The sequence below is a fragment of the Schistocerca serialis genome, chromosome 1, assembly GCF_023864345.2.
Source record: "Schistocerca serialis cubense isolate TAMUIC-IGC-003099 chromosome 1, iqSchSeri2.2, whole genome shotgun sequence".
Classification (NCBI taxonomy): domain Eukaryota; kingdom Metazoa; phylum Arthropoda; class Insecta; order Orthoptera; family Acrididae; genus Schistocerca; species Schistocerca serialis.
In genome coordinates, this window is record NC_064638.1 from 775,816,733 (window position 1) to 775,828,178 (window position 11,446).

Sequence of the window (11,446 nt, forward strand, 5' to 3'; positions counted from 1 at the left end):
AGTCGAAAGTGGAACATTAAAGATATTTTCTGAAAGCGCTTGTACAAAATACTCATTTTACTAAGGTTTGTAGCTCCTCTTTTCGTTCTTCCGTGTTTGCGATTTAAAAACTACGTTGTTTTGGAAATCAGCCCTATTCAAACACAATTAGTTTATTTTTATATTTCCCCAGACATGCATCGACACCAAATTTTTATTTCTGTAAAGTACAATATCACATTTGCAATAATTTAAATGCTGTAGGCCTAAGAAATACAATATTTGCAATTTGCTACAGAATAATCCTATAGATGTACCTACAAGTAAGGTAGTGATTGTATTCTTTATCATCTTTTTCCTCTCTTATGAGAAGGCTAAGTGACTGTCTTCTGTTAATCTAAATGGTATAAGACACATTTTTATCGAACCAAACCTCATTTTGTGAGTAAAATCAGCCAACTATGGGCGTATTATGCATGATGAGTCGTTGCAGTATTATTCGACCTCATTTCCACATTATTCAAAATTCGTAATCGTTGAAGTACGTTGTGTAAACAGAAGTGCAATCAACCGCTTGTAGTTTTTACCCACACCGAAAGCCATACAATCAAGTGCTTACTAAAGATACATATGCCGAGTTTTTACACATCATCGGATCTGTCTTCTGTACGGTAATACAGAGATCACTGACGCAACACCAAACTTATTGTGAGACGTAAAGCGTTACAAATATCAGTATTTGTGCTTTTCCTAAAACGTATTAACCGCCCAGAAACTGAGAGGGTGAAATACACGAAAAACCGCAACCTACTATTACGGATTTATTAATAGTATGTTTGTAAACAAAGAACTTTAAATATGTTTTCGTGCAATTAGTTTAGAGCGCAAGGGAAGCGGGAGGCTGTGTAATGTACAATGTAGCTTCGAATCTAAGAAATACTGCTTCGTATCACCACTAACTTGTATCGCAGCGTACTTACTGGTATATACTAGTTCAATGTTACTGTTCACAGAGCATTTCTTAGCGTATTTTGCACGTCGTACCTTGTACTAGATGCGGGAGTATCCCCGTTTTTTGTACAAGATCATAATCATTTCACAAAGTCGGCAGTAGAGTTTACTTGGAAATATCATTTCCAATTACGAATTGCTTCAAAAGGTTGATAGGTCACAATCCCTTGCCAAAAGGGGAAAAAAGGAAGAAATCAATATTATGTACAGCAGCTAAATCGCCTGGTGGTACACATACATAAACTGAAAACTAGTCGTTTTTATGTAAAGTGGATACCGCGCCTCGTCAAACAGGACTGTAAACTTAGTCTCCAAGTGCCAAATTAAAGGCAGTTGCTGTAGCCCGTATTATACTCCGGCGGGAGTACCGTGCACGTACGAATTATCAGCTTGTTCTGCTAATAACACGCTCCAGAATAGATTGTTGTTATTATATGTATAATCTTCGCTAAGCTGTTGCAAAGGCGAAGAAACTGGATACGTAACGAGCTGTCAGACCTGATTGATGGCGGCGTAATAACACGGCGGGGCCCGCAGAGGCAATTACAGGCGTCGTGGGCCGTTCGCGGGTTTTCAGCGGCCGCCGTGAGAACGGACCGCTTTCCGGAGACTCGCATGCGGGCCACATCACGTGCACAGTACGTGTGTCCGGCCAGTCCTATCTTCTGAGAGCTGGCTGCCTAACGCTACTGCCACCGTCTATGAAGAAGTTTTAGGCGTGCCCGTGTTCCAGGAGTAGTAGAAAAGATGGAGCAACACAGAAAGAAAGGGCATGACTATCTACTACGTATGCATCAAAGTTGGATACTAAGAAAAACCTATGACTACAGACCCAAAAGTAGCAGAAGTGTAGGAAGACCACGAAGAAGATGGCGCCACCCTCAGTAAATTGTTTGGTTTCGGAACAGCAATACGTATCTAACCCGAAACCGTAGTGATGATGACTTACTTGGAAACTGTTAGAACAACGACGGTGTTCTTTATCCAAAAAGTTTCATTTCTCTTATGTTAGAAAATGACAGTTCTTGAGAGTTCTTCAAACTATAAAGGGTTTCACTAACTAGGGAAATGCTCTCCGCACAATATTAATTTTTAATGCGAAGTAAACTCGTTTTTAAAACTTCACTTTCTGCAAAAGAGTATTTCTTTTTTCTGTACATTATATTTTGCAGAGCGCGGTGTTTTAAAAGCCTAAAGTTAATTCGGAAACATGGAGAAAGCGTCATCAGGGAGTTCCAACGGCCAAACGAGGATTAAAACTTATTTCTGGGCGTTTCGACAATTGGTATTATCCCGAAAAATGTTTTACATTTTACTCAGTGTAGTCAGTACATTGTGTAAGACACAGAGTAAGGTTAAAGAAAGTTATCTCCTTTATAGCATACCTCTTTACGAAATAGAATACATCAAAGCTGCACCACCCTCCCGTCGACATGGCGGTCATTGCGGCGTACTCGTATAACCTACGCTAACACCGCAGGTTTGATACCATTGATCAAAAGGACAATGTATGTATGCTTTGTGCTGAACGTAGCCAGGGCATGCATTTGGACCAAACACCGACAGCGCAATATTCTATGAAATGCATGAGATGCAGTTGTGTCTTTGTCCTTTATCATCCCTATCAGTTTCAGTTAAAAACCACCACACACACTATATACAGCAGAAAAATATTGAATATCAGTAATGCTTAGAGTACAATCAATTACAAATGAGGTATCATGCATTTTATGAAATATACCACGCAGCTGTTGTCAATCGCCTTCAAAACATATTGAGCAATAGCAAATGTTCAGGTGAACTCTTGAAAGCGATATAGTGCTTCTGAGAACTACCACGTCATTTTAGTTTAAACTAAAAATTTGGTGAATGCTGAAACTGTGACTCTGTTTGTTACGAACAGTTATGGAACCAATATTTGTTGGCCGCAACTCGTAGTCAGGCGGTAGCGTTCTCGCTTCCCACGCCCTGGTTCCCGGGTTCGATTCCCGGCGGGGTCAGGGATTTTCTCTGCCTCGTGATGCCTGGGTGTTGTGTGATGTCCTTAGGTTAGTTAGGTTTAAGTAGTTCTAAGGGACTGATGACCATAGCTGTTAAGTCCCATAGTGCTCAGAGCCATTTGAACCAATATTTGTTACAGACGGTAAAATAACCTCATGTTTAATCTGCACAAGACAACAAGGAGAGAATAGGGCACATACTGAGGCGTACTAATAGTCGTTTTCCCTTGCTCCACTATAATCATTTGCATAGTAGTGGTAATGGTGGTAGTAGTAGTGGTACTTGGGCTACAAAATAAGTGACGATGACCTAAGAAGGCAAGATATAAAAAATGCAGGCGGGCAACAGCAGGAAAAACATTTCTGAAAAAGAAAATTCGTTAACATCAAATATAAATTTAAATAATGTTTTATCGATGCTGGCTGTAGCTGAACTCTGTAGCTGTTGTTCAATTAACAATTTCCATAGCGGTACGTAACCAGCCACAAATGGTGTTAAAAGGGTTTAGTTTTCTGCAGTGTCTCTTAATGGCACAGAATTAAAGCTTTTGTAAGATTTTTAAAATCTACATCAACAATTCTTAAAATACTGGATATTGGAATGTTAGGGACTCTTTTTCCGAAGCCATTTGTGAAGAGTGCAGCCCTCTAAGCAAAGGAAATGTGGATGATAAACAGTTCACACCAGAAAGTAACAGAAGCTTTTGAGATCTGGTGCTAAGGATTAGACAGGTAGATCAAGTAACTAATGAAATGAGGAGATACAGAAGACAACTGAGGACAAAAATTTCTGCTATAACTTGATAAAAAACGGAGACTGGTTCCATGGCACATGCTGAGTGAATAAAGAACTGTATACCAGCTAACGGAATATGAGCGTTGAATAAAACCGTGGAGGGAGACCAAGAGATGGAAACGCCACTCAGATTGAAATCAATGTAGCTTTCTGTAGTTGGGGTGGAGGGCTCTACTGCTCCTACTGCTGGGTACGAGTTCAAGGAGCTTCAACATCTAAGGTTATCAGACTTCTGTTCACCCCCCAGGACGGAGCCAGTGTATCCCATATGTCTACTTCTAGAGTAAATTCGTTGCACAAATGTGAAAACGTTTTCTAAATACTTGCGTAGCGTGTATCTGAAGTGGGATGGGTACCAGCCCAGCATTCACTTAGTGGGATACCTTCTAAAAACCACATCCGGCATACCGGCCATAGTCGTTAATCGGCCGGGCGGAAAGAAACTTGTACTGGATACGTTAAGGGTGTAGGCATCACTTTGGTAACGGAGGGGAGACAGAGAGGAGTGATAAAAACTGTAGTGGAAGAACAATGTTGGAACACAGAAAACAAGTTCAGAAGGATATATGGGACATTAGGGACACAGATGTGAACAAACTTGCACAGGATACACTAGGGTGGCCAACTGAATCAGACCAACCTTCGAAATGAAGACGATAACCTCAAAGAGCTATCTGTTCAATTTGAGGATCAATCAGTAGCAGGCCTATCCAGTAATAACAAGAGAAAATTTAAGTAGTTACCTGTACACTGTCTTGTTTATCATTACTGGTTCTAACGTGCTTGCGCCGTTTTTCTAAGAAGCAAAACGAACCAAATCTCTAGGCGTATGAGAGAAATTTTCGGAGCTTTGAAAAGATTCTTTGAAATTGTTATTAAGTTTTAATAAAATTTTCTTAGTATAGCCGTATTGAGGGACAAATAGCAACCGAGAGCCATTCGGTCGCTGTCCCGAGAACTCAGCCGAAGCCCCTTACAATAATTCTGCCGTAAAGAATGAGCAAACGAGGAGGGTGGAGCGAAATAATATTCCGGAAGAGCGGGGCTATAAGACGCGGGGGCGGCTACCCGACCACTTAGGGCTGCGCCGGGGGCGTTTGTCATAGCGGCCGCTTCCGGCGCTGCGCGGCTGAGTTATGTGCGGGGGTGGTCGCCGGGGGCATAACTCAGCGCGCGGCCCGGCCGTCTCAATTAACGACAATTAACTCCGCGCCGGCACGCACGGACCTTGCCGGCAGGAGCCCCCAATTACCAAGTACTGTACCCGCAATGACGGCCGCACCGCTCTGTAAGCACTGCCAAGCACAGTTTCATCACAAGCTACCGCGGCCTCGAACACACGTCATCTTGAAAATCACTTCTGCTGTAGCTAGCTGTATTAGCAACGCGTTAGTACGAAAGTACAGGCACGCAGCATCGATGCCGCATACGTGCGTTGCACTTTTGACGATGTGTAAGAACGACACATCGTAACTGTGGAATAAATACGGGTGCGTGTTAATCCATTCTGCGTCATCTTTATGATGGTAAAACTAATGTTATGACGTGTTGTAACAGTGACCAAATTCGTATAACTGCATTGTACCAACGAAAATTCGTGGTTGATAGCCAGGTACTTTCTAAAACTAGAATCGTTGCAAAAGCGGTTTGTGACAATTATTTGTGCGTGTTTATGTGGTTACGGGAGGATCTAAGAAAGTAAACATTTGAAAGTATACACGAAACGCACAAAATTATGGAAGATGATCATGCATTCACTGCCTAGGAGTAGCTACAGAAAAATATTAATTTCCCGTGGAACCTCCAAAATTTCCTGATTACTACTGTCCTTTTTCGCCAGTACAAAACAACTTCCTGTAAAATACATTTGAAAGCAATTCTTTCTAACAAAAATAAAGGAAAGAAAAGACAATATCAATAAACTGTAGGAATACAGGTCCGTCTGTTATCCAAACAACTATTATTTTTAATGCTCAGACATGTTTCAGCACGTTCGTTCCATCATCATCAGTGGCTATTTTTATTCGAGACTTGTTCTGTATAATCTTAGGTCGTGTAAGACAATTCTTAATTATTCTATGGGTTCCTGTACACGTCTTCGTGATGCCTTTCCTTATACAGGCCTAGACAGAAACAGAACAGGCTTCATAGTGAACCACATTCACTGACTACTTCAATCTTCGATGCTTCAAAACATCGGAAATGAAAAAACGGAAGCAGTGTATGTTTACAAAACATTTAATAAAAGACGATTTCTGAGATGGGAATTATTGTCCACCAAAGCTGGAGCAAAAACATTAAAAACTGTCACATCTCCTTAGGAAGCGCTCCAGCACCGCAGTGATTCATGGTCCACTCAATCTACATTCCAGGCACTGACGAACGTGAGTAGTGACAAGTACTCACACCACGATGCTACTCACTCGGAACATGTTTACAAACTAACAGTGTAGCAAGCATAAACAGAAATATCTTGTTATTATATATAGACAGCCACAAAAATCTACGGGAAAACACGAATTTACGCAATGACTAGTTCACCTAGTAAAATTCGTCTATCATTTCTCGTTACTAGTCACCTAAAAGACAACATTATCAGTACCTGTTACAACAAAATTGGCCAATAGTTTTAGTTGCAAGTACACAAAATACGGTCGCAGGAAGTAGCTCACGACCTTTTAATACCGAATGGAAGTTGAGTTTGATTTTTTGGACATCTACTAACAACAGATACCTGATTACGCGAACGTTATTTGGTATACAGCAGAATCCCAACAGCTACCTCGCGCCTCCCTCGTCGGCAGCAAAAATACTGCGTCCAGAACGGAAGGACCCACTATCAGACATGCACTCTATTCACCACCCCCTGTGTTCATAGATTTACATTCGAGCCCGGAACCCCCAAAAAAAGAAAGAAGCAGAATATAAAGGAAGCGAGCTCACCCTTATGAAAAAGGAATAAACAATGGATTTCATATTTCCGAAAACGTGAGTTCGCAGCTAGGTGGGGAGCGAGAGACCGCGTATGGAAAATTTATTCGCCGCGTGGGGGGAGAAGTGCCCTGGGCTGGAATATCATTCTTCCTGCGGGCGAGAAGGCGGCGCGGGGGTGGACGCCGTGATGCAGGGCCTTCGGACGGAGCGCTGACTGCTCCACACCTCTCTCCCAATTCACTTACCGAGTTCCCTTATCCGCGTCTAAGGGGCGAACGCTGCTTCACAGAATTTATTTCAGCAAATCAGAAAATTAGACAAATCGAACGTAACTGGCGCACATATCACCAATTGCTGTGTACGCGCGTAACTTCGAAAAAATGCGTTCCATTTAAAATTCTTAAATGCTCTGGGGAACATGCAGCGTATGGTTTTCGTCTCTGTAAGAGGCTGAAATTATGTTGCTTCCACACCGCTGGAAATTGCGGACGTCAGCTTTCAAATACGTTGTTATGCAAACTGGTTTTCTTTCATTTAAGTGTTTATTGTTTTGATGTATTTGCTATCGATTTCAAAGCAACTACCCCTGCACTATCAGGTTCATTAGCACCGTCAATGATATGATATACCAGAGAAAGTATCAGCACTGTCATTGACGTGATATACCACAGAAAGTATGTGCTGTTAATGTGCCTCAGCATCCTGTAGTGTTGTAACAAGGCTCTTTCTCAAACCTGGGCGGCTGCCGGTTCGACAGAATTACTGAACATGGCTTTACCTAAGGAAGAACACCCACCAAGCAGTTCAAAACAGCAGCGCCTTAACAATATATGTTACATTATCCGCTTTTTGCTATTTAACATTCGCAAGGACACCGATAGTCTTACTTCTATCCAGTAACACCTCCGGAACGTGTGGCCTAGACACCCAGAAACAGTCAGGCGACAGCAGAGCCAAAGTTACTGCACGAAGATTATAGGCACTTCAGGACATCATCAGTGCCAATGACTTTATATATCCATGCTGTTCATAATACCTAAACATTGGCAAACCATCTTTCAGTGGATATAAATTGCGCTTACTACGTCAGAAGCTGCTTTTCTAAGGCAATGGCAATGCTGAATCCTAGCAATAGGATCTTTTAAATGCCTTATCCACCGTTGACAGGAGGACAAAGAACGGGACATGAGGCGCACACAACACATGTCATGGCGAACGCTGATAAACTAACGACCGCCTTATCTCCTTGAAGCAGCGAAATTTAGCACGTTTAACAAAGCGGACAGCGACAGGGGGCCCAAGTATCAGACCCGGAGCTAAGGTAAAGGTTCTCAGTTTGCCCGACACTGGATTCAATTATTATAACTAAGCGGAGTGGAACACCCTCTAATGGACGCAACGTTCTAACAGTTGCATGGGTCTTTATGAAAAACGAGTGAAGCAGTGCCTTCTGTCTAAGTGTTTCTACGTCTTCTTGGAACCATATAAAATGGACTGGCTCGTTATCAACCGAGACATTTCGTCTTTGGTGTCTGTGAGATTTTTGTGATGCACGATTCAGACGGTGCGGCAAATAACGCGGATGACGACCGCGTTCAGAGCAGGCTATATCGAGGCATTACGGAATGCGCAAAACTCATTTAATGGATGCACTAACTATACGCATAATGTTCTTGTTCTACCGACGCCTTTGACAACTCAATAGTCATTCCCTTGCGTCGCATAGCCTAATAAATAACCTACGATCTGTTTCGATCTTGTGTGTTCAATTTATCCTTTTATCGACACTAAAAATCTGTCTCACTCAACCTTTTTCTCTCCGGCGAGAAACAACTAGTCGTAGTTATGGAGGTAACGAAGGATTCACAAAGCAAGTACTTAAAAATAACAAGAAAGGCGGATGAAGGGCAAGCAAAAAAGCAACGGTAGCTGAATACCAAACTAAAATAAGCAGCAATTTATTGGAGAGTAGCAGTGTGCCTAGAATACAGCGCCGTTAACAGGTATGTTGCCGCCACTAAAAGATATTTATTGACGTATTATCACAGCAGATGAAATAAAAGATAGGGACTGCAATCAAATGTCACAAACGGTCGCCAAATAGATAGTGAGCAGAGGATATATTGTTAGGACAACATTAAACATCTCAAAGTATCGGTATTGCTACGAAACACTGAAATGCCACAATCGCGCCTCTCTGCAGGTATCAACAATGGACCTTTCCAAAACGCAACGAAGAAATCGTGGACGCACTGCTCCGACTAACATATACGCACCCCGGCAACGATTCTCTCTCTCGGCTGCAAGCAGATTCAGCGCCTTTATACGGAGAAAAATTGCAGCCCTGGCATACACACTGGAACACCGTCCTAACTATCAATACAGGCAGAAAGAGGGGTTTCCGGTGTGACAAAATCGCACACTCAGAAATATAAATCTGTCGTATTACTTCCACAAAGACATCGCTTTGCGACCATAGTGATGTTTGCACAATACTTGTGTGATTTCGACGGTATGCTGTAGCTTAGCTAAGTTCTAGGAGTACAGAATAGGCAACAGTTTATGGGAGAAAAATCTCTTACAATGGGAAGCTACTGCATAGAAAAAGTTTCAGTAGCACAAACAGTTTCTACTGTCAGTGTTCGCAAATTGTCATTGAAAACCTTGCAACGTTTTAGTTCCATGGACGAACTGAACTTTGTTCCTGTTTTGCTGTCTCAGACCATCCATTACTCATCGAGTGAACTTACGCTATTCTATCAGTCTCCTTTGACTTTTAACAGAGGACAGGGGAAAAATTGGACAATCACCAGCAGAAAGACAAGAAGCCGATAATGCTCGCATCCAGAAAAGATATCTCAGTTTTATTTCGTAAATCCTATATACAGTATGCTAACGTATATTGAAAACCAATATAGATGTGCCAACAGTTTCCTTGCCTACGCTCTACGCTTGTGTAACAATACACGAGGTTAATAAGCTGCATATGATGCAGATATAGAAGTAGAACGTAGTTCACTCCAATATGGAAATTAAGGACAGCAACATAGCAACGTGTATGTACTGTAGACGTGAGTAATTCAGTTTCTTTGGACTACAGTAAACACTGACTGAGAAGCGTATATTAAATTACAAGAGAACAATATAATAAACTTGCTGATTGTGAACGCGGTACATCCTATGCGCACTTTTATATCAGGCTGCCCATTCTAAGGCACAATAATGACGTTACAGAATCCAAGCAAAGAGAGACAGGTCATATTTACAAATTAAAAACTGGTAAAAATCATCAAATGCAACCAGCGTACAGTAATATTTTTCGACGCTACATGCGAGTACACATCCGGATACGAGGAGTGGAGAAACGGACGCAGTGAACGGCCGACGCGAAGCCCACCAGCCACGGCGGGTCCGGCGGAGCGGTCGACAAGCATGCGGGCAGAGAGCCGCCACTTGCCGGCAACGGCAGAGCGCGCGGCCGGCCTCTGCCGTGCCTCTATACGCACAGGCAACAGTACGATACACGCTGCCCACTGGGCAGTGCTGAATCCGCGTTGAGCAGCGCAGGCAATACTACTCTTACACCAGAATTGTACAACGTGAAACACCGGGCTTTCGCACTTTCGACACCTTCCCCCCCGAAGTGGTTAGAAGCAGCATACTGCCAACCGTCTGGTCACTACACAAGAAACGCAGCTTACTACAGCATCAGGAAGGGGGGAAAAAAACTGAATCACTTAATTACTGTCTGGAAACATCTGTTTGGTATGGCCAACGTGTTTGTAAATTATCCCGAGCACTACCTCAGCCTCCCAACTGTACTTCGAGAAACTTAACCAGCTCCTTTACCTTAACTGTTACTCGGACGTTACAGGCACCAAACCACTGGTCACAAATCCATCTTTTCTCCCGAACAAAGAATGCCATAGCAACAAATGCGCAAATGGTACGTGACTTCCGCATACAGTCACACACGCACGTTAAGCTACTGAGCACCAAAGAATAAAAACAACAGAAAGATGCGGCTACTTACAGCTGGATGGCAGTAGGCCGGTCCTACCTGCGACGCCGCAGGGTACGAGTAGCCGAACTGCGTGTACGCCGACATGGGTCCGCACAGCACGGGAGCAGCAGTGTCCGCCATGGGTCACAAGCAGAAGCGGCTCGCCACACCTCTTCACATAGCAACCGCTCGAAACGCACTCGGAAAATCACTCCCCTACGGCGGCCAGAACGAACAGTTGCACCCCCTAAACACGCCGCCGTACAACAATGGAAGCGGCACAGTCTTGACAATTTCGGCAACAATGAGTCCGCCAGGAAGGCGCCGCACCTGACCCAGGCGATGCGTACCCCGTGACTCGCGCGATGCGACTGGCTCTCCTCTGCCGGCCGACAACCGAACGACGCAGTCGTGCCTTCCCCCTCCGCCGCCTGGGCGGGGCGTCTAGCGTTCCGGCCAACGGCCACCCTCGCTCCGCCCGTCACAATGTGTGCTTCGGCCAATGAGCGCAAGGGGGCACGCCCCTGTTGCCCCCTCGGCCCGCTGCGGTTGCCACGCCTACTGTACCTAATCCCCTCCACGCCGCCACGCGGCCGGTTGCCGCCGCCGCTCCACAACAGGGCAGTCAATATGCTAATGCTGCCCTTTAACCATTATAAATAAAGCAACTGATTTCGATTTGTCGTACTGAATAAACTGAGAGCCGCTGTTAGTATCAAATAT

The 11,446-nt window shown here is 43.7% G+C and overlaps 1 protein-coding gene across 1 annotated transcript in view; it reads right to left on the minus strand.

The window, feature by feature from the left end:
* Window positions 1–11,085, minus strand: part of LOC126483003 (homeobox protein araucan) — a 318,944-nt gene extending 307,859 nt beyond the window's left edge. The window contains exon 1 of the mRNA XM_050106581.1: window positions 10,754–11,085. Within this exon, the coding sequence (XP_049962538.1) occupies window positions 10,754–10,864 (111 nt within the window). The 5' untranslated portion in view covers window positions 10,865–11,085. The remainder of the gene's footprint in view (window positions 1–10,753) is intronic.
* Window positions 11,086–11,446: the final 361 nt, after the last annotated feature.